At 39.2% G+C, this 23,157-nt stretch overlaps 3 protein-coding genes across 3 annotated transcripts; 1 reads left to right on the top strand and 2 right to left on the bottom strand.

The window, feature by feature from the left end:
- Positions 1-157: 157 nt before the first annotated feature.
- LOC111324559 (sphingomyelin phosphodiesterase) lies at positions 158-10,774 on the bottom strand. The gene is made up of 13 exons (XM_022928156.2): positions 9,622-10,774; positions 8,800-8,923; positions 8,081-8,181; positions 7,816-7,887; positions 7,543-7,643; positions 7,146-7,256; positions 6,196-6,276; positions 5,921-6,008; positions 5,046-5,224; positions 3,530-3,626; positions 2,756-2,842; positions 2,533-2,627; positions 158-2,066 (listed from the first exon to the last, which is right to left on the bottom strand). Exons 1-13 carry the CDS (start codon positions 10,084-10,086, stop codon positions 1,898-1,900), a joined length of 1,770 nt encoding a protein of 589 aa, XP_022783891.2. The 5' UTR covers positions 10,087-10,774; the 3' UTR covers positions 158-1,897.
- A 367-nt stretch (positions 10,775-11,141) lies between these two features.
- On the top strand, positions 11,142-15,475 carry LOC111324560 (uncharacterized). Its single transcript, XM_022928157.2, has 4 exons — positions 11,142-11,367; positions 12,786-13,187; positions 14,449-14,580; positions 15,008-15,475. The coding sequence occupies exons 1-4, from the start codon at positions 11,292-11,294 to the stop codon at positions 15,289-15,291; spliced, it is 894 nt and encodes a 297-aa protein (XP_022783892.2). The 5' UTR covers positions 11,142-11,291; the 3' UTR covers positions 15,292-15,475.
- Positions 15,476-16,104: 629 nt separating this feature from the next.
- LOC111324569 (organic cation transporter protein) lies at positions 16,105-22,285 on the bottom strand. The gene is made up of 9 exons (XM_088744093.1): positions 21,687-22,285; positions 20,086-20,232; positions 19,161-19,441; positions 18,528-18,767; positions 18,102-18,236; positions 17,553-17,638; positions 17,035-17,143; positions 16,790-16,862; positions 16,105-16,540 (listed from the first exon to the last, which is right to left on the bottom strand). The coding sequence occupies exons 1-9, from the start codon at positions 22,077-22,079 to the stop codon at positions 16,274-16,276; spliced, it is 1,731 nt and encodes a 576-aa protein (XP_088600219.1). The 5' UTR covers positions 22,080-22,285; the 3' UTR covers positions 16,105-16,273.
- Between the last annotated feature and the right edge of the window lie 872 nt (positions 22,286-23,157).

Here is a 23,157-nt window from a genome sequence, read left to right as displayed (position 1 = left end):
AAACTAAAATTCGTGAGTTGCCCAAGAGCAAAAAGTAAGGCACCAGGGGCCACCAGGCACTGCCAGACCACAGCCCTGTTATTTGTTTATTGGACAAGAAATCTGATCACTTTGAAACCATTTGCATACTTTGAAGGAATGAACATAACACACACAGCAAAAAAGATATTTCATTTATTTTCATTGTGACGAATGAATAAGAAATTTTTAGTACCACAAGGTTTAAAATAGTTCATATTTCTAGTTTAATAGCTTAACCTGACCATGGTTTAATTACCGTTTAAATACCTCCTTTATACAAAATGTTCTCACAATGAGAAGATGGCGAGTTTCAAAGGTTAGATATCTTATTTTTTTAGTATCATTTAGATCAACCAAGTGCAACTAGAAAATGAAAACTCTCAAAATATAAACACAGTTTCGCATGAATAAAGGCTGATAGTTTCCAAAGAAACTGTTTGGGGCTGTGTCGGTGGAGGTAACGAAATAATTTGAGTATATGATGAATACATGAAGTTCAAAAAAAAAAATATATATATATATAAAAAAAAATATATATATATATATAACTGCAGACAGTACTGTTTCGGCCTTCTGGGCCTCATCAGTGCAGTGCTAATGCTAGGATGGAGGAGAACCAATATGGTCACCCCAAACGATCCAACCTTTGTGGTATCGTCTAAGCCATGCCAGAGTGCTCAAACTAGAGTACACATATATATATATATATATATATATACATATGAACTTCATATATTCATCATATCTGAATTATCATCACGGGTTTATTAAGAATCAACTCAAGGGCCTGCTCCCAGTTGGCTTGTTAGCTCAATTGGTAGAGCGCTGCACTAGTATCGCAGAGGTCAGTGGTTCAAATCCTGTACAGGCCTGATTTTTTTCAGGTCTGATTTTCGCTATTGCATAAATAGCGCTCTCTACTGCAAGGATTGTGCATCATACGTAATTTGAGTATATCAACAAAGTTGAAATGGTAAATTGGCCACCGTTACGATTATAAAAGCTGACGTTTCGAGCGTTAGCCCTTCATCAGTGCAAATAGAGGAATTGTGGGTTGTGTGTGCTTTTAAAGGCAGAAAAAGGAGCTACGTGATTGGTGGGAACATGGCAATGAGAAAAACACTAATAAATTAGTGGAATGAAAAGCCTGTGGCAGTCTAAATCCCACAGGTATCAATGAACGCTTTTCATTCCACTAATTTATTCGTGTTTTTCTTGTTGCCATGTTCCCACCAATCATGTAGCTCCTTTTCCTGCCTTTAAAAGCACATACAACCCACAATTCCTCTATTCGCTCCAACGAAGGGCTAACGCTCGAAATGTCAGCTTTTATAATTGTAACAGTGGCCAATTTACCATTTCAACTTTGTTGATATATTCAAATTATTATAAATAAAAACCAAGATATCATGGTACTCCTGGAGTAACACTTGGAGATCAGAGCAGCCATCACTTTCTCAGCCCAAATTTTGATTGAACTTGAATCTTGTGCGAATTGTATGTAGTTATTACTGACAAAATAGAGATGTAAACGATTTACTCATGAAGCTCAATGCATTTATATTTAGCAATGCTAACCAATGATAGTTTTTTTATTCAGGACGCCCGTCTGTTCCTTATACTACTCCACCCCCACCGCCACCAACTCAGGCGCCAGCATGTAAGTTGATATACTCAAATTAATGTAAGTTGATATACTCAAATTATTACAGTTTCGCATGGTCAAGCAAAGAAAAATTGGGGCATAAATAACTAACTGACAATTAATTTAGCTAAATGGTATCATGTCATCAACATTTTTTTTCATACTTTAAATAATAATTTCAAAGTATTATATTATTTGTAATTGCAAGAAAATTGTATGGAGATTCTAACTTTAGCAAAATTTCAGAGATTGATCAAAGAAATTCTTCTCCTCTTGAGTTAGGGCTGTTTTAAGGGTGCAAGCACTGTCGTCATGGGAACGCCCAGTCATCAGCCGGCAGAGTGTGTACTTACGACAACTATCATCACATGACTCAGATGGTGCAGATTTTGAATAAAATCTAAACAAATTTCAACAAATCTTTTAAGTCCAGGAAATAAATCATTAATAAGGACCTCAAACAGAGACATTCAGGGAGAAATCACCCACTTCTGAAGTGCCTTGACATCAAACAATCAACTAAAATATCACAGGCATACTTTTTTCCAATCTTTTACACCCTTACATCGGTACCCATATTCTCCATACTGTTCTCTATACATTTCCTTTGGTGGTGACAAGAAGAATTTGTCTAACAATCAAGGTTACTTAGGTTGGCAATAATTTTCTTTATTCTCACAATCTTAATGAATTACTCAGCAGTATTCCTGTAAAGAAAAATTACACCTAAGAGAAATGAATCTCCCCTCCCCTTTTGGGTTTACAACTTGAAAACGTCCGTACCTACCATTAGTAAACACAAACAAGAATACTGACTACCAATTAAAAGAAAATTCAACCCACAATTTTTTTTCTGCACTACTTACTTGTAGAAGGTATTGAACAAGGTTGTATTGCTTGCCATGCGATGTACCAATTTGTCCCAATCTTCAGGCAAAAGAGATTTCATTCCATAAGCCTCCTAATGAAGTAAATATAACAAAAGAAAAAGACAACAATCAACAGAGCTGTCATAAAAATGATGCTTTCATTTCTTCTCCCCAAAAAATAGATAAACATCACTTTTTTCCAACTATCTTTGTACTATACCTTGGCAGAATACTCCAATTTCCACTCGACATTCCCTTTGTTTGCTTCCACCAAGTCCAAAATGTAAGTTTCATGGTTGAGGATAGCCTTTGGGGAAAAAAAAAACACAAGGTCAATGGGAAAAACAAATCTCAGGAATACAAATTAGGTACATAATCAATGTAGAAACAGAGGAGACATCACCACTTCAAGTTCCTCCAAATTATTCTCTTTTAAATCCTTCATTTGGTGCCCAAGGCAAATACCATTTTTCCTTGCATATGTACCGTTTCTTTAATAAGTTCCTCCCCTCTAATAAGTGCCCACACCTTTGGTCATAATATCAGACAGGTGCCCTCTCCTCCTTTGCTTTCATAAATAGTAGAGATAAAAAGAAAACCTGTTTCTATTGTCACTTTATTTAATAACTTTAAAGCTTCAACTACAGCAGAATCAGTACAAGAGAAAAATAAGTGCCCCCCTACATTAAGTGACCACTTTCATATCAGCACTGCTTCTTTTAGCAGAAATTTTAAAAAAGCACCTGACTGTGTACTTTTTCCAGGAGATAAATGCTTGTTTCAGAGGGCACCCAATTTTAAGGGAAAGCACTTGTTGAATTTTTCCAAACTCATGGCCAGACATAATTATTCTTTAGATATAATGTCTGCATGTAAACCACTCCATAAAATGATTGTTTTACTTTGAAAATTGTGACTGATGGAAAGGGCCTCATTTGCAGGGTGGTGCAAATTATGGCACAAAAAAAAAAAAAAAATGAAGAGTTCATTTTACCCTGGAACTGTTTGCATAATCACCATCCACTTCATAAATCCTGTATCCAGGGTTAAGGCCTTTGTAAGTTGTAACACTTGGTCCAATGAAGGCAATGCTGTCAAGAATAATCAACAGTTTATCAGTGAGCCAGATAGGTACAACCATTAAGGGAGGTCAGTTTCTAAAGAAACTGTGGTGCCGTGATGTTGAGGGTAACAAGGTAATTTGGTTTTATCACATGAGTTGATGATGGAAATTGGCCACCTTAAAGGGTTTCAAAGTTGACATTTCAAGCATTGGCCCTTTGTCAACTAAGCCCAGTTTGATTTTTATCAGAATGCTTTTTGAATTGCACCACAAATGATCCAACTACCTGGTAGTCACCATTTGTGCCCACCACAAGGAAAAACAGAGGTAAAGCATAACGGGTAGTTTGTATGTGGCATCCAGTAGACAAATGTTGCCATATCTTTTCAGGAGTCTGCGCTGCCAGGCACTTTGATGGACAAACAGAAGGGTGCTGGGATCCTGTTCTGTAGTGTGGTCTTCTCCATCTGTTGTGGCTGAAGAGACAATCATCTCCACATGGCTGGAAGTAGATGAAGTCCTCCGGGCTAGATGCTTTCCACTGGATAACTTTTTCTGCCACATTCTCTTGATCAATTTTTGAGAATCTGTGCTTTATGGTAGCTCGTTACATGTGGCTCCTTATATCACTCAGCTTAGGATAAAAGCTACGGTTTGAGGGAGATGGTTGGATTTCATCCTTTGCTAATATTTCATTTTTTTTTGTCATTCGCTCTGACGGAAGGCCAATACCCGAAAAATCAGCTTTGAAACCCTTTGCCATGGCCAATTACCCTCTTGGTTAGAGCACCGGATTCTGTTGAGCGGGAGGTCAAGGGTTCAAGCCCCGGCCGGACCAATAATCATGGTCTTAAAATATGTGAGAATTTGCTACCTTTCTATAGTCAAGAAATGGATAGATATTCTAGTCTTCTAGGATACAAACAAATAAAACGTAGGCCCCGTCTCCAGCAGGGTTAGGGGTAGGAGACGTTAATTTCCCATGTATGAGATTACTGTGTCGTAGATGTCCTCCACTGGGGTGGGATGGGTGGGAATTGGCCCTGAAAAGTCCCCACGGGGAGTGGTCAACTAACCTATGTAGGTATGTATGTATGTATGTATGTATGTATGTATGATTGTATGCATGCATGCATGCATGCATGTATGTATGTATGTATGCATTATCAACTCAGTAGATTAAACGAAAAGGTACAACAATTAACTGTCTCTGTTTAAGTGTCACTTCCTTTAACCCTTGTGGCTTAACATCAGTATGCATTTTCTCCCTACTGTTCTCCATACATTCTTAGAGTGCTGACAAGGAGAATTTTTTAACAATCTCAAGCTTTTTGGAAGACCACTCCCTAGTAATTAATTTAAACTTTTGATCCTCTGCACTTCTACATGTTTTTATTGACTGAAAGATGGTTGCTTGAAAAGATATGATATACTGGTAACCTCTTACTTTGTAGGTCTTCTCCTGGTCTTTTCATCATAAAATATTTCAAACTCATCTAAGTGAGTATGAGCAAAGAACTGTGCTGTAACTGTACTCTCATAACGATTTATAATCTTGTAGTAATTCCAGCTCCATGGCTTGAGACAATCACCACTTCCAGGAGGAATATGGCCGATAATGTGAACCTGAAATCATGAAGACATCTTGCTCATATCTTTTTAGCTCCATCAAATAAGCAGACATCTGCATGCTTGTTAAGTCTTGTTAGAGTAAAGCTTAACCCTTTCACTCCCAAGATGTGATTGTTAATTCTCTCCTATAGTTACTACACATTTCCTTGTAAAGTAGTTATGAGAATTTGGTGTTGGATCAAGATAGCATCTTTTACCTGATAAGTTTGAGTATTCTCATTACCTGTTTGCTAGATATATATATGGATATAAAAGGGAGAAGTTACATGTTAATCACTTCTGGGAGTTAAAAGATTAAGGAGAAAAATTCAAATTTATCAAGACAACTACAATTTGAAAAGTACACTTGATAAGTCACTTCCCAAAATACTTCACAACTTTTCCATTCAGACCCATCTATTTTTTCTCAAGCTGAATGGTACTGGTTTCATCGAAAGGGTTGCCATTTTTGCAACGAACTAGAGTTGCTCTAGGCTATTGCTTCATGCAGCTCTCACACTTCTTTAGTGTTTAGCAACCTCCTGCGTGCATCCACAACTCGATAGTACATGTTGTGGTGTTTACCATTTTGTTAAATGTGGTGTATTGGTATCACAGCTGAAGGAGAAGGTGTGGTACAAAATGTGTCATTCACTTTAATTTTGAAATGCTTAACACTCTCTCTCTCTCTCTCTCTTAGATAAAACCAACCTTTTCGCCATTGTCTTCAGCCTCTTGTAGAGTGTCTATCAACCACTGTAGTTGATGAGCAGGGTCATAATTATCAACTAAAAGCCACCTGGAAGAGGTTAATACAGAATTTATGTGAATTTATGCATGACGGGAAATCAAAGTAACAATTGAACCATGTAAAAAATTACCAGTTATGAAATAGTTGTGTTGTTCTTTCAAATGAATATAATATGGGCAAATAAATATCAAATATAAAAAAAATTGTTAGACCAAATATTAAATGGTTGACATACCAGTTCATATTGTTACAGTAGTTCATGTTGATTGAAATTATCCTAAATCCTTTGGACAAATAGACTGTGTAGAAGATTCCTCTAAGGGTAGAGAACAATATCAAGCAATTACAGCCATGACAAATGTATCTAACCTTACCAAGAATTAATAAAGGGGGTAAGTTTCTAAAAGAAACTGTGTTGCAAGGTTGGTGGGGGGGGTATAACAAAGTAATTTTGGTTTAATAAACTAAGTTGATAATGTAAATTGATCACTGTAAAAAGTTTAAACACTGACAGAGGTTTTGAGGGTTAGCCCTTCGCCAGTGCTTAAGGTAAGGTCGAAATTTTGGTTATATCAACTAAGTTAATAAAAATGTAAATTGACCATTGTAAAGAATTTCAAAGGCTGATGTTTTGACCATTAGCCCTCCATCAGGTTTATTTCATTTGCTCTCACTGACAACAGGCTAATGCTTGAAGCATCAACTTCAAAACTCTTTATGGTGGTCAATTTACATTTATATATCAACTTGGTTGATAAAACCAAAATTACCTTGCCAAGAATTAAACATTAAATAGGAAGGGATCCACATTTACAGTAGCTGGTAGCTCAGTGGCTTATTCACTGGACTACACATTAACAGATCTCAGTTGGAAACCTAGCAAGGGCATTCTATTAGTATCCCAAACTCACAGCACCTCTCTCCAGCCACGAGAAAACATGGGTACAAGTTCACTGCCTGGAAAACCTCACAAAACATGGCAGTTAGACCCACAATGCTCTAACATCCAAGGGGAGTAGCAACACTCCTAGTTACTTCATAACCCTAGACAAGCTCCCTCAAGGATAGGTCACTTGTTTTCACAGCTAACCCTTTTGTCATTCTTAACAAAACCATCCACCTTAGCTCACTCTAAAGTTTATTCATTTAAATTTCAAAATTAAATAATTATGGATAATGACTCACTTGTGAATTGTAGGAATTGTATCATTTGGAAGCCAGTGAATCCAGTCATTAGCTAAAGTATTTCTTAGCCACTGGTTTGAGTTGTCACCAGTAATGAATGGTGGAGGAAAGCTGTAAACAAAATACAAATGAATGAAAAATTTAGCACTCGTAACATTATATAATAGAGTCATAAATAGATACCAACTAGAACAGAATAAGTAATAGTTTACAGGACCAGAGACAAATATCTTTTTTTATTTTTTTGCAAAAACTGTGTGTTATATAATAAATTAGTATTTCTGGATGGCACAGCACCTTGTACTTGTACTTTGTAAAGTGCACAGTTCTTATTTCTAAATTCATTGGTAGTTTAAACAATAATTATTATAATAGTTATTTAACAATTTCAACCCACCTATTTACTGGTGCACCCTCATGGTTGCCCACAGCAGGGAATATTTTCACACCTGGCATATATTTCTCTAAGAGTTGACTGGCATGGTTTATTGCCTCTTCCTGCACAAAAAAGATAATTACATGTATTACTCATGGGCAATATTCAGTTGGTCTTGTAATGCGATTATTTTTGACCTTCAATTATCATTGACCTTGAGCAATCAATTATTATTGACCTTGAGTAACACCTCATCATCATTATTAGTATATATAAGCATTAGGTAAACATCACCTGATCCACACGTGACTGATTCCAAATGTTGTGCGGGGGAATGTCTCCTGTCCATATCGCATAATCAATGTTCTGTAAAATAAACAACAGCAAAGATAAGTGAACAAAAATATAAAATGCAGCATTTAACTCGATAAATTGATTCCTTAAATCAAAGCTTTCCTTCCACAAAAAGGAAGCATGTGTTTAATGCATACAGGCAATGTCCATTCTAGCAAAAAATGAGAAGATAAAACAATTATATTAGAACTCTGTATATCTTTACCTGATGTGTACTGCTGATGTGCTGCAACATACTTTCGAAAGTTATTAGCGGAATATCACAGAGATAGTCTCCGTATTTTCCTGCTTTGGGCTTTCCAGGTGCTGTAATCAAAACAGTATCTTTCTAGATGATGCAGACTTGTAGATCAAAGACTAATGCAGGACGGGGTTTCAGGGTTTTTTTTTTCCTACACAAAAATCACCTTAGAAAAGCTTTGAGCTTTATTTAACCCCCTTTGACCAGTAAGAGTGACCAGCATCTAATTTCTCCTTACAATATCACCCCTGAATCACACAATGAGGTCAGGAGAGTAGAGGAAATGATCACCAACTTAACAAGCTCTTGATTGTTAAACAAATTCTCCTTGTCTGTACCCAAAGAAATATATAGAGAAGAGTATCAAGAATATACATGCTGATACTATGGTGTGAGGGGTTAAGCAAAGGAAACTTTCAATTCAGAGTTGGCAACGTCATTATATTCTCTGTCAGTTGTGGAAATTTTGAGCAGAAAGGTGAATTTCCCCAAATTACATTATAGGGAGCCTTTTGAGACCAATGGTGCCAAATCAAACCATCACTTATTCTCAGAAGCTAGGCTCATTGATTTTCACATTATACAAAATGGTAAATCTACTCTGCATTTATTTGTCTCATCTTTTAGAGACTGTATGGAACTGATCTGTAGCAGTCATGAATGTCGGAAATACCACAACATACCTGGAGGCTTATCATTTTTGCGACAACACAGAGGCTCGCCACAATCAGGGTTACCTCCTTCTTGATACAAATAATCAAGATGAACGTCAGAAAAGTGTAGCACACGGGAAATTGGTGAGCCAGGCTAAGAAGAAAGAAAAATCTTTCACTCAATAATCTATAACTCTCCATCTACATATCTACATCAGAAAACTGAAATAACCCTTTCATTCCTGAGTGATCAGAACTAAAATCTCAGTCTAAAGCATATACTTAAATGAAATCTCACAAAAATTGAATTAAATTTCACAATATCTTTTCAAAGGGGTCAGTATCTCTAAAATTAATTAATCTACGATAATATTTCAGTTGTCATGTGATCATTCTCTTTGTTTCCAGAGAATCAGGCCATTTTACGTGCCAAATCGTCGTTATAGGGGTCGTATAGTTATTTTCAGTAGTTTACCGAGTAAATTTTGCAAGTAGGTAACTCTTGTTGAGAACGATGCGTTACGTAAGCGGCGTAATTGAACAAGTTACAAGACTGAAATTTCCATGTCACCTGATTCAGATATCATTTTACTTCTTTTCGCCGGTTACTTGCCCGTTCGGCCTTGCAAAATCACACAACGGATGGGTTTTGCAAAAACTCTAAGGCTGGGATACTCTTAAAATTTTATTAAAATTTCGCAGAACTTAAGATTTTGAGTGACAATTCCCATCCACAAATGTAGGAAACAAGATAAGCGTCTGTAAACAAAAACTGAAACCGTTACAGAGACACTCCTATAATAGGAGTATATAAGACTCACTTGTACGAAATCAATAAGTAGAAAAACCAACCTTTGGAGGTGGAACAGGTTTAACTGGTGGCTTATTTCCAGGCACGGTTAAATTCCAAAATTTCCCAGGATCTCTGGCATGAGCACATGAGGGACCTAACAGACTTCCACAAACTTCAATCGGGTCGAGGAACACTTTGTCGGCGACTGTCAATATTTCGTTTCGAAACTCTAAGATAACAGCTGTACAAACTCGGGAATCCTCAATCTTCAGTTTTTTACAGACTAACTGGGCTTCGTAAACCACGTCCGCCTCGATTTTGTTTGTCAAGAGCGCAATTTGAGCTACAAACGTCAATAGTTTACAAGCTGAACAAAGGCCAGTTGACAATATTCCGTTCCGTACCTCGCTTTCTAAACGCATCACCCAAGATGTGAAACCATTTTCTTCATGAGCCGGTTTTGAAAACGAATATAACGCGAAAGAAATGAGAAGAACAAAAACTAGAAATAGTTTGGAAGCCATCGCCGCTGATTCTCTTTCACCTTTACTGATATGACGTTTGTTTTGTGGGAGTTGTGGAGGTGTGGAGATCGTATGATTGAGCACGTGACTCTAACGATGCGCCCGCACTACCGCGACTTCTGCGCATTGTCCTTCTAAATTTCGGAATAGCTTGCGAAAGCAATCAACAGATGTTTTTTAAACCGTTGTTCCTTTTCTTTGTACGAGAATGAACTACAAAAAAAATTAATGGAAAGCCTTACAGAACGATATCAGAAAGAAGAGTGAAAACGAAATTGTTTTTACCAAGGCTGGCTATGAAAAATTTTAAATATCTTGTTCGTACCGTAGTACTGTGTTTATTTATCTCAAACAAACGTCGAAAACTCGAGCTCATACATTGGCCGCACGGCCTCGGTCAATGAAAGTGAAAGTAAGTAAGTAAGGTTTTCTGAAAATAACAAACAAAGAAGGCATCAAACTCCAAATACCTGCCTGAACGACAAAAAAAACAAATATTAACTCACCGAACCATTCGCTTAAGCCAACGAAAGACACAATAACGCTCTTTTTAAAACTCTCTTCAATGGATAAAAAACTAAACAAACATCCGCAAACCCGAGCACATGGCGATTCCAGCCAAAAGTCATGTGACCGGCAAAGCCTCGGACTCCCAAGGGAGTCGGGAGTGGCATATCTAGTTTTGTTTCAGCTGAATAAATGTCATTCTCTTACGATCATTATGGCATGCTCTATTGCTAGGCTTTCCCCATTGCTAAGTTGAGGCCAGTCTCATTCCCCGCCCCCTCCTTCTCCAGCGGGAAGGGCAGCGGGGGCTTTAGAAGACTGGGACTCGGAATCGATTATTGAATTTCTTTTTCAAAACAGACCGGAGTGATGTACACAGTGCAATTCTTAAAAACGATTCAAAAACAGTAGCGGAGACGGAAAGCTTTTTCATATTTGACAAGATTGGCGTAGACGAGGTTTGTACGTCGTTTAATTAGATGCACCGACATGTGACCTCATTAGCTTATGGTACATAACCTGCTGCCACCTGACTCATTAATATTAGGCATAGAACACCTGCCAAAAACTGAAATTAAGGATCCCTCGCCAATCATTTAAAAAGAAAAAGAAACTTTTGAGAGCCGCATCCTCCACATCGTAGGAAAATAGTAGACATAAAGGCATCCCTTTGAGGCTATCAATACAGCAAGATATTAATGCATTTTAAGAATATCGTTGGAATTGCTATAATGCTGCATGCAGCAGGGACATTTTGCTCAAATAAGCAACTGGGTGAGTAAGTGGTTTTATTCAGAGAGTTTCTAACGCCTCAGTCTATGCAGATCGCTCTACGCCAAAGAAAGAAACAGAGTATTACTGTCGACAGGTACCCGCCATTGGTAAATGCATGGATATTTTTTGTCTAAAGCAGTTTACCCCAGCAAATTCCTGTCAACAGAGCATCGTTACTACAAGTTTTTATCGTTTCTTCGATACTAATTCGCCAGTATCTACGTGTCATTAAGTTTAAAAGCCTTCTTAATTTTGATAGACGGGCAAGATAAATTGGGATCCTAAGTCTCGTTGAGAACAAAATATTTCCAATCCCGACAGGTAGCCGTTAAGGTTCTTTAGCAGCTGCTAAAACGTTTTCACTCTCGTTCAAACAAAAACATGAGGTATAAGATGGAACTACGGCACTGGTTCATAGGTCTGAACGACAAAATGTAGGAACGCACCAAGTGCTACTGAATTCACAGGTCCCCGTACTGATAATAATAGTAGGGACCTTAAGCAACCACGACGGCGACGGCAACGAGGACGTGGAAAAAGAAGAGATCTAATTGGCAGAACAGTAGCTCAGCACGTGCGTTTTGAAACTTTGTACATTTCTTAGCCGTCCTATGCAAAACAACAACGTGAAATCGCCAAAATTTGCGTCGTCTGCGAACCGAAACCGCGACGGCAAATTATTTTAATTTTCATTTGGAACTCAACGCTACTTTTATACGTCATGCTGAAGTTGAGCTGTGGCGCCATATGAGACAGTAAGCTCCAGCAGCCATGTTTGAAATTCTAACTAAGAGTAGAAATTCATTTTTTAATCGGAGTCTTCCTTGGCGTTGCCGTCCTGACTGCTTAAGGTCCCTAATAATAATTTTATCAATTTCTATAGCGCATTTACCATGTAATGATCTAATGCACTTTACAACACTGTGCGGGGACTTTACCAGACTGCCAGTGCTAGTTTACAATCAACAAAGGAGAGATTTTACTGATGCCCCCTCCCCCCAATTCCCAGTAAACAGGCCAGACCACATCACAGTAATCTCGTGATGTGGGTTCTTTAACGTCCCCTTCCTATCAAAATTAACTAATTGAAAGATGCAGCAAGAGGAAGCCAGACTTTGCTTCCGAAAGAAACTGAAAGTTGCTTTGGTATGGCTCTTCAGTTTGACCAGGTGTTCATGGACATGAATTAAGTCATTTTAACAAAATATGAGAGGAATTTTCATTTTACCTCCGTCACTGAATTGCGTAAGAAGTAACTGAGCATCTTCAACCGTATCAATACCCTGTCAATAAGACCAGCCCCCCCTTTTTTAAATCTGTGTTTCTCACAAGTGTTTGTATCTATTTGCCATGCTCGCTTTATTTGCTCACGCTTTTCGAGAGCTAACACCACGGTTGTCTTTAAATGATTCCAAAAGGTTGTCCGAAACACTGGAAAAGATTCGAGAAGTCGTGTTACTTATCACCAAAGTCATCCCTAGACTGGCGCGCTGCTCAGTTCAGCTGCAGTAAGTACAACGCTCACCTGGTTACAGTCTCAACCGCAAGAGAAAACTCTTTCCTGATTCGAGAATTCGTCACCACGCAACAACACAGTAGGCATTTTTGGCTCGGCTTACATAGATCACCTTCCAGTCCCTCGAAGTGGTTTTGGGTCGACGCATCCCCAGTGACATTCAAGGACTGGTACTCGGGGCAGCCTGACAATTATCGCCATGAAGAGTTTTGTGGGGAGATGTATGTTCTTCAAGTTCGTGACGGTGTGGTGAAATGGAATGACTTAAACTGCTCCCGGGCTTCAAGCTTCATTTGTGAGAAAGGTAAAGGTGTAAACTATTCTATTTAATAACAACCCATCTCTACGATAACGGCCGTTTAACAAAAACGAACTTTAATCTCTTGCTCCGATGAATGCCTACGAGAAGAAAGTGTACGGGGTACACATGTAGTTTCGTCAGAGACCAGTCATCTTTTATCGCCTGGGGGGAGGGCAGGGGGGTGGGAGGTGATTTTGTGATCACATGATTTTCAGGGAGTAAGAAGGGGAGTGTCAGTCATCGGTAACAGAGTATAAAAAGGGGGGCAGAAAATTGACAGCCAATTAACTGCCAATGAGAAGGGGAGGGGCGTCATAGGAATATTTCAGAGTCTTATAAGGGGATCGGGCAAATTTTGTCACGGCACAACCCAAAATCCTTCGCCCCCCGGGCGATAAATGACATTTGACCGATCTCTAAGCAGCCTTCTTATAGAAACGCAGAAAAGCTACGTAGCTAATATCTACCGTATCGGTCAACAAAAGACAAAAAAGAACTTGGCAAATATGTCACCATTTCCATCGAACAAGCTTAGGTATCAGTTGAAGGTTTATTCTGTGGCCAAAAGATTACATCTAAGGATATCTCGCTTTTGCAGGAACAAAGCGGATAATACATATGATGCACGATCCTCGCGGTAGATAGCGCGATTTAAGCAATAGCGAAAATCAGACCTGAAAAAAATCAGGCCTGTACGGGATTCGAACCACTGACCTCTGCGAATTTTTTCAGGTCCGATTTTCGCTGTTGCTGAAATAGCGCTATCTACTGCGAGGATCGTGCATCATATGTATCTAATACCGCAGTACAAAATATATGAACTTCATATATTTCATTGTATCTCATTTATCACTTTCACGGGTTTATTACGAATCAACTTAACGGCCTGCTCCCAGTTAACTTGTTAGCTCAATTGGTAGAGCGCTGCACTAGTATCGCAGAGGTCAGTGGTTCGAATCCCGTACAGGCCATTTTTTTTCAGGTCTGATTTTCGCTATTGCTTAAATAGCGCTATCTACTGCGAGGATCGTGCATCATATGTATCTAATACCGCAGTACAAAATATATGAACTTCATATATTTCATTGTATCTCAAAGCGGATAATCCCGTGTAGGGCTTCGTGTTGCTTACTCAGTCGGTTCTCCAATCAAATCACAGGATTTTATAAACATTGAGAAATAAATAAATGCTGAATAAAACAATAACGTGTTAGCTTTCCAAAGAAGTGGGAAGGTGTTCTTTCTTCCTTTTTTTTTTCAACAGAAATTCTTGGTTTGCCTTCGTGTACAGAAGATAACGGCGGCTGTCAACATTTCTGTTTGTCATCAGATGATCGCATAGTTTGTAAGTGTAAAGATGGATTTATCACTGAAAATAATGGAGCCGTATGTTTAGGTGAGTGCTCACGTAGAAAGCCTTGGCTCATTATTATTTAAAGTTCTTAGTAGGTCATATCTATAATGAAGTGTTGGCTTACTGCAATATTCATTTGTCGCGCTATGCACAGTTCGTAAGATGGTTAAGCACCCCCTACTATGCTTAGATCTCAGGTCTAAAATGGCTAGGAAAGCACACTCTAAGGTCTCAAGGATGTTGGCTTCCAGAACGTCAAACATTAAAACAAGTCCTATTTCACGATAGGAACGTTTAGTCTCCTCAGAGCCCTGGAGAGAAAGAGAGTAAAACAAGACAGAGGCGTGTGTGGCCCCGCGCATATAGTCAAGGATAGCGTGTTTATGATAATAGAAGGTCAAGTGGAATATTGAAACTTTCCTCCAGAAAACTTTTGTTTTTTGTTTTTTTTTTCATCTATTTCGCACAGATCCTAGGATGTATTGGTCACAAGAAGCTCAACAAAAAGCCAGCAGTTCGTACAATATGGCTCTACTCGTGATACAGTTGTTATCACTTATTCTTCTCCTTCCAATGGCGCTGGTTCTGGTGTCGTTCTACAGAAGAGTTTCAAAGCAAAGAAGACGAGCAAAGGCACAACTTAATGCCGCAGTGGTGAATTCACCAATGCCTCAAGATGAAAGCTTAGGAAATCAGAACACCCGGCTTACTAACGCAACGTATGAAAACAGTTGCATTAATGATAATGTCTAGTTTGCTGAAAGATATAAGCACATCTAAATCTTAACTGATCGATCAGTATGGTTATTCAAACCTGTAAGTTACCCCATAAGATATTAAGGAAATAATTGTTCTGTATGGTGCGGTTGAATTCTTTCGAGTTTTAATCCACGAGGGAAATAAATTGGGAACAAACCTTGCTCTCACTTTTTTTTTCCATCGCCAAACGTTTGTTTATCACCCGCTTTCAATACATGTACTTCGGGGTGAGATGATTCACAGTTCATCCAATTTTATCGATTTGCGAACATTTGCATACTGCACACAGTGACGGATCCAGACCTTGAGCTAATTAAGGAGGTGGGGTGGGGTGGGGGTTGGGGCGTTCTTGTTTGTGTGTGTTCACCCCCCGGCTTTTCTTCCCTCTGCATCTACTTTTTTACCCAAAATAAGGGGAGGTGGCCAGCCCCCGTGTCCCTCCCTAGATCCGGCACTGGTACATTACGATATGATAGAATCGGGAAAATTCACTCACCACCTCCTACAAAGCTATCTGCCGAGCCAGCCACTGTGACGCAGTCCAAGTTAATCCCATCTCTTTGCCCCACAGACCTTTCTCACCTATGACTTCGCCTCACGTCCAACCATATCCAAGGGTTAGAGACTCCCAGCTCATGATTTACTGAACAAAAAATAAACGCGCTTGCTGGCTGCACAAGGGGTGTTCCTCTCTTGTTGGGTCAACAACACAGATTTAGCGTAGTTTTTTCTGACTTAAAATCAACGCATCGGTCCCCAAAGCTTATTTAAACAGATTAGGACAACACAAAACACTTCACTGAAAAGTTCAATTTGAAGAAGATCGATCCTTTACCGTTTATTTCTCCCAGTTTTGAGTTTTTTTACTTTAACAAAGAAGAAATTTGTGGTTTTACCTTTATACATACGTAATTTTGCATGTTCCAAAATATCATAGACACTTCTTTAAAAGAAAACTACGTTCTGTACTTTAGCACTACACCTGACTTTCAATATTGCAAAGATTCTGTGCTTCCTCTTTTCCATTGTTGACTTTTTTCGGCCCTTCATTTGATTTCTTAGACCCAGGCTTCTTGCAGCAATAAAGCTTATAGTCCTCAGCCCAGGCTTCGGCCTGTTCCACGGTTTGGGGCATGGGACTGAATAGCGTCTCTGGCAGCCATAAACCCACTATACCAGCGGTTACTCCAAGTACTCCAAAGATGACCAGCGGAAGCGTTCTATTAAGATTTGGAAGGTCCGCCTTGAGGGAGAAATTATACAACTTAACAAAAAAGATATAAGTTGGGGCTGCTAGCCTTGTCCGACGAAGGGCTAACGCTCGAAACGTCAGCTTTTGTAATCGTTACAGTGGCCAATTTACCACTTCAACTTTGTTGATATATCCAAATTATTTCGTTACTCCCACCAACGAAGTCCCAAACAGTTTCTTTCGAAACTATCAGCCTTTATTCATTTGTCGATGAAAGGTTAAGGATGATAGATATCTTACCAGTAGAACTATGTAAGGTGCCAATATTGCTCCAATACGGGCCATCATAGAGGAGACACCCACAGCAGTGTTCCTAACGATATAGATTGAACAAATAGAATCTGAAGAGATAATCAAGTGGTGTAAACGCGAGTCACCAAGAATAAAATCTCAGTTTCGACAAATAGCATATTTAATTTATTGCAATGAAATCATGTATGTTGTTAAATGAAGAAAGTTTGGTATCGTTCTGACTTCTTACTTACCTGATGACGGTCGGGAAAAGTTCGGCAGTGAAAACGTAGATGGTCAGAAAAGTGGATAAGATACAGAACTTTCCGATCATGGCCAAAGTTGTGATCACTGCTTGGTAGCCTAAGAACAACACGATCAAGAGTTGAGCTTTGATAGTCATAAATAGCTTTCTGGCCGACTGCCTGTTATGTAGATGATTGACTGACTGTTTGTCAGACTGATTGACCTACTGATCAAGTGTCTGTCCGACTTCCTTACTGACTGACAGTTTGTCTGTCTAATTGATGGACGGACCGATCGACGAACGAATGATGGAACGTAAGGGTGGAAAGATAAATGTGCGGGCAGACATACTGTAAGTGGATGGTGTAATAAAAGAGAATGACTGGCTGACCGACTCAACTAGAAATGTTTGTCAAGGAAACTGTTATACTGCGTTGGAAGGCAGTGAAGTGAAGCTGATTAATAGTTTCTTAACCATAATTTTCGTCAGCAGTACGTTCGACAACTTATAATTCAGCCCTCTTACCCGCTTTGCTTGGAACAGCTAACACCAGCATGCCGGCAATTCCACCAATCAACATGAAGGCACAATAAGGAATGCGGCGACCGAACCTTAAAAAAAAAAATTGTTTTATTAAACAATTGAACCAATCTTTATACGCTCCTGGAACTTTCTTTTTTTTCGTACGTCGATAATTGTCAGCAACTGAATGCCCACATTATTTGTAGAGTCAGTTTGTTACTGAAGTTTTCTTTTCCAATAACCATTGGTCGGAAAGCTCTGCTGACTAGTTTGTAGACCGTTGTCCAAAACGAGATAGATGGATAGATAGATAGATAGTTAATAAAAATATTCAAATTCACAGACTCCTAAGGCCGACTTGCAAGAAATTCACTTATACATTTATAAAATAATAATTTCATGTAATATAAAATGACTGTATAAAAAACTCCGTATAAAAGTTCTACCGATTGGACATGGATGGAATGAATGTATTCGTGTAACGATTTGTGCGCATTTTTGGAAACATAAAGTTGCGGTGGTTTCTAAAATTGTATCTGCAAATATTCTTACCTCTGAAGACAAAACCACGCCAACAATGCACTGGGTAACTCGATGATAATCAAGATGAAGAAGTTGAGGTACATGTCTCCGGCGAGATTCTTCACGTTCAAACTTATTCCAAAGTACACCAGAGCATTTACAAACCTAAACGTCAAAAACGAAACACAAAATGGATCCATTCAAGCGTATAAACACACCAAAGAACCGAAACACACACAAAAAAATATATATTTTTTGTATATATATATATAGTGTGACTTGATTTTCGTAGAACAGTGCTCAATACATAGAAGTAGAGCGAAGTATATATTGTGGGAGGAAAAAGACAAGTAAACTACAAGTTCATCTTGAACTTGTAGTTTACTTGTCTTTTTCCTTCCACAATATATATATATACACACAAAATAAATAATCTTCCGATCACGTTTTTCTTACCAATTAAAACAGCAGATAATAATTCTCTTTCTCAGCTTTGGTGTCCTAAACAAATCGAAAGTCCCGTATTTCCGAGTGTCATTTTTCCTGACGTCAGCCTTCCTTACTTCCGAGATCACGTGCCTCAACTGTTTAGGGTCAACAATGACGCCATTTTTGGCGGCGTACTTCATGAGCAAGCCATGAGCCTCATCTAGACGATTGTTAGCAACAAGCCAGCGCGGAGACTCCGGAATCCACCTTTGTGATGTCAAGAGAAAGTGATGCTATTTTAGCAATAGTAAAACCAAACCAAAGTAAACACAACGGTCAATTAGGAGAAAGGAAACAACCTTTAAGAGTCAATGGGAACTCAAAGTTAAAACCGACCAACTGCTTTAAACGGGGAAAAAGGCGTGCAACCAAGTCGCGATTGGTTTCAATTTTGGATCTGATTGGTTGAGAGAGTGACGTGAGTATTCAGGACCAATCACAAAGCGAAGTAAAGCACAAATAGACGACTTCCGGATTACCTTCGACACTCAATTGGAAAAATTGAAAATTGGTCTAATAGGCTAATAGGCTAATGACGGTAAAAGTAGAGAAATTTTTTAGATGATTTCCTACTTTCACATTACAGTAAAAACAACTTACCACCAGAAAAAGAGCAATGAAACGCCTGGTACCGAGACTGCAAGCATCAGATGTCTCCAGTCTCTGATGAAGTAGGCCAGTAAAGATAAAATAGCGTAACCCACAGTCATGAAGATGTTGCTGACAAACCCCGCAGCAGTCCTGTTTGACGTAACTGACAGCTCCACGCAGTAAACGAAGCGAGAGAGTAGACATCCAGCGGCGGCTGCTCCTGCACCGACACGGAACAAGGCGAAAAGAGAGAGGCAGTCTGCAACTGCAGAGACGGCGCCACACACTGCCTGAAATAGGGACAAGCCCTGCTCATAACCAGCTTTGTTGATGATACATTTAACAAGTAGATACCATGTTGCCGTGCGTTTGTTGAGTAATAGCTCACAGATGACGTCAAAATGGGGTAAGAAAAAAAAAAAGGTGACACAAAAGGGGCAGCCGAGTGTGTCACTGATGTATACTGCACTGGATCTTCCACAGGGTGGAGATTAGTTTTGTTGGCAAAAATGACTTTGAAAATGAAGAGACATGATGTTTCTTGGGCGAGAATTCCCAGTGTGCACTTCTGCAGAAATTAATCTCCGATTTTCGTCAACGGGTAGAGTTTATGATAATTGCAAAGTATCAAGTCTTTGTCTGTCTTCAAACATCCGCGTACTTTATGTCAGAAGACAGATTTTTGAGGGACTAGTCATTAATTTTCACCAAAAAGGGGGGGGGGGGAAGAGAAGGAGCCAGGGGGATCACATGGTTGTGTGTGTGTGTGTGTGTGTGTGTGGTCACTCCAACAGACTAGTTATCAAGTGTGCAGTGGCAGATCTAAGAGAGGAGCCCGTCCCCACTTAGTTTGGGTAAACACACAAAAACCGGATCTCCCCTTAGCTCAAAGTTTGGATCCGCCACCAGAGTGTTCATTGCGAGATGCACTCACCAAGAAGGCGATACTGAGGAAAACAGCGATCCTTCGTCCCAAATGGTCAGATATGCTGCTAAAGGCATAAGAACCAATAAGAAGTCCTGCCAAGTATGCTGCTTGAGACAACGCTTTGAGATGATTTCTGTCACAGATCAACTCCCACTGAAAAAAAAAATTATTTTGTTTCGGTATGAGGTTGATAGATTCTCATTTTGTGAAATAATAATAAGACATTTATAGAGCGCCCTTTCCCATGGGTCCAAAGGCGCTATTCACAAAGTCACAGTTCAAAAATAGTTTAAAATAATCAAAATTAGTTAGTTAAGATTATAAAACACCAAGATCATTTCATGAATTTAAAAAGCACGTATAAAAAGAGCAGTTTTAAGCCGTCTTTTAAAAATGTCAAGTGATCCAGCATCCCTAACATGCTGAGGAAAACTGTTCCGGCAGAGAAGCGGTGCGACAACAGAAAAAGCACGACGACCATAACTATCTGTGTGGAAGGCAGGAACGACAAGTAGATTCTTCGTTGAAGACCTAAGGTTGCGTGGTGGTTGATAGTTTTTGAGAAGGTCTTTAATGTAGTTAGAACGAGACCATGAAGAGCCTTGTAGGTAATAGTAAGTATTTTAAATTCAATTCGGTGATCAATCGGCCGGAAGCTAATGGAGTTTTTTGAGAACAGGTGTAATATGGAAAAACTTTGGTGAAACAGTATGAACACGAGCAGCTGCATTCTGAACACGCTGAAGCTGTTTAATCAGATACTTAGGTAAACCACATAATAGCGAGTTGCAGTTATCAAGTTTTGATGTGACTAGGGCATGAACATGAAGAAGCTGAGCTGCATTAGCGGTGAGATATCTTCGAATGATACTAAGTTTACGAAGATGATAGAATGCCGATTTGCAAATTGAGGAGCTTGAGGAGCAAACTTGAGGAGCTTGAGGGCAAACTTGAAGAGCCATATTTAGAGATTCATCAAAAAGAACTCCAATGTTACTTGCTCTTGAAGAAGCCAGCACTCTCTCATCACAGACATGAATAAGTGACAAGGCTGGTCGAGCATGGTTATGAGATGATATGACAAGAAGCTCAGTTTTGAATAGAAGTAGGGTAGAGGGCTTAAACCCAGGAACGCCATACAAGACCTGCTCCCAACTGCCTCAAGTTCGATCATGGGAGTCAAAGGGTGTTTCTAGAATTCTTGACCGTCTGTATTTGAAGTATCGTGTCGTGCATTCAGCCTCGCAAACTGATTAAAACCAAATGCGTTAGAAAATTTTGATTACGGTTTTCCATAAACGTCTTTAGTGGGGAAAAGTCGAATGAAACGAAAACAACTAATCAAAGATTAAAAGAAGCTTTTTAAAAACATTTCTGTGATAGAGGACATTTATCAGATGTGTGATAATTATAACCGCTCTTCGGCAAATATTGGCATACTCCCAGATAGAGCCTCCGTAAAGGAAATATCGAATCCCGCTGTTAAAATCAAGCTTCCTTTACTGTTACCTGGTGTTATGGTTATTTCTTTAGCATACACCCTTACGAAAAGACTCTATTTTTAAGGGGGGTCAACTGTCCTAAACATCCTCAAACTCAAAACTTACCTCAGACACAGCACTTGTATATTTACCTCTGAATTCATATTCAGTGCAATTAGCGCAGCATTTGTCAATCTCACAATCCGAACTGTTTATCGTGGAGCTCGAAGCGACGCAGTGGAAAGACGGAGAAGCGCCATAAAATACAAGCACTAGCTGTTGAAGGCCGATAGGTACTGTCATCAAACACATAAAGGTGTACAACAGCATGGGATATCGACCGAATCCGCCGACCAGACGGAGCAAATCGTCAAATTCGTAGGTCTTCTTTGACGATGAATTTGCATCGGCTTGGAAGTCATTCGTATCGTGACTTATATCAAGGCTGCCACTATTGCTGTTATTACCATCAGTGTGCATTGTATTACGAATCGTAAAAATCTTACTGGCATCGAGCATGTACCAAATTTCAGGAAATTTGTCAATAGATTTACAAAGAAAGTGACAACCCTAAAAACTGAGAATTTGAATGTCACGTCAGACAGTTTAATATCACTGACAAGTGTCAACTGAAATTGAACGTGCCAGAGGGTTGACTCAAGAAGCGATATTTATGTCAGCGTGGCAAATATTAAATGTTACTGTCAAATTAACAAAGAAATTAAAATGTACTGTTGATTATGCGATCGCGCCCAAAACCGTCAGTCACGCGATGAAAATTGAAATCAGTCATCTCTATGGTGTCATGTGACATAGGCATAGTAGCCTGCAGCGAGGGGCGGGTTGACGATCGTTTTTTCGACGGACCATGTTTGAGTTAGAGGGGACGGTGGGGCGGGGAGCCGTTACTGTCGCTTAACCCCTGGATTCAAATTTCTTCTCTCGCCACCCTTCTGCTGCTCTGAAAATCAAAGATGGCAGATAAAATTCTGAGAATTCGGTCGCCAAAATTACGTCTGCTCTGCAGACTATTGACATATGGAAGAACAGCCGAAGATTAATGGGAAAACACGTTCTTCGAAATTCTTGGATGATTGGAAAAAGAGTACCATGTGCCATTTTAAAGGGGTAATAAAACCCAAAAATGCCCACTCGAAAATAAAATCACATTATCCACAACCCGTGTCGTGTTACACCATTAAGTTTTAACAACAGGACACTGATAACAGCGCAATGCTAACGTTAACTTAAGTGATACTTTTTTAATTCACTCATTAAACCTCTTTTTTCCTGGTTAACAATTTTACTGGCTTGTCAGGGTTTATCAAGAGCAGAGATGGTCAAACGCAACGTACAACTTCCATAAAGTTCGAGCTTGTTCAGACGACGAAGTGCAATATTAGTAGAGAAGGGAAGAAAACGAGAGGAGATTGGGTCGGCTGCGTAATGAGTAAATGAACTTCGCCTACTTTTCGTAGAATGACTTGAGTTGTCTCATTTTTGCGTGTAGAGTATAAAACACACTGTCGTACGCGTTTTTATGGCTTTTAAAGGCACATCCATTTTGATATTTCACCTTTGTTTGATAATGCGTTAT

This window comes from Stylophora pistillata, chromosome 13 (genome assembly GCF_964205215.1).
Source record: "Stylophora pistillata chromosome 13, jaStyPist1.2, whole genome shotgun sequence".
NCBI lineage: Eukaryota > Metazoa > Cnidaria > Anthozoa > Scleractinia > Pocilloporidae > Stylophora > Stylophora pistillata.
The sequence above is the reverse complement of the archived record's forward strand: the minus strand, read 5'-3'. Positions and strand labels throughout refer to the sequence as shown.

Coding starts and splice junctions, on each gene's coding strand:
- LOC111324559 (XM_022928156.2), bottom strand. CDS start 10,086: ATGGCTTCCAAACTATTTCTAGTTTTTGTTCTTCTCATTTCTTTCGCG. Junction 7,888..8,080: donor ACATCAGCAGTACACATCAG/GTAAAGATATAC, acceptor TTTATTTTACAG/AACATTGATTATGCGATATG. Junction 2,843..3,529: donor ATTATGCAAACAGTTCCAGG/GTAAAATGAACT, acceptor TTTTCCCCAAAG/GCTATCCTCAACCATGAAAC.
- LOC111324560 (XM_022928157.2), top strand. CDS start 11,292: ATGCATTTTAAGAATATCGTTGGAATTGCTATAATGCTGCATGCAGCA. Junction 13,188..14,448: donor AAGCTTCATTTGTGAGAAAG/GTAAAGGTGTAA, acceptor TTTTTTCAACAG/AAATTCTTGGTTTGCCTTCG. Junction 14,581..15,007: donor TAATGGAGCCGTATGTTTAG/GTGAGTGCTCAC, acceptor TATTTCGCACAG/ATCCTAGGATGTATTGGTCA.
- LOC111324569 (XM_088744093.1), bottom strand. CDS start 22,079: ATGCTCGATGCCAGTAAGATTTTTACGATTCGTAATACAATGCACACT. Junction 18,237..18,527: donor ATTATCTGCTGTTTTAATTG/GTAAGAAAAACG, acceptor TTTGACGTTTAG/GTTTGTAAATGCTCTGGTGT. Junction 16,541..16,789: donor CACCTTACATAGTTCTACTG/GTAAGATATCTA, acceptor TTCTCCCTCAAG/GCGGACCTTCCAAATCTTAA.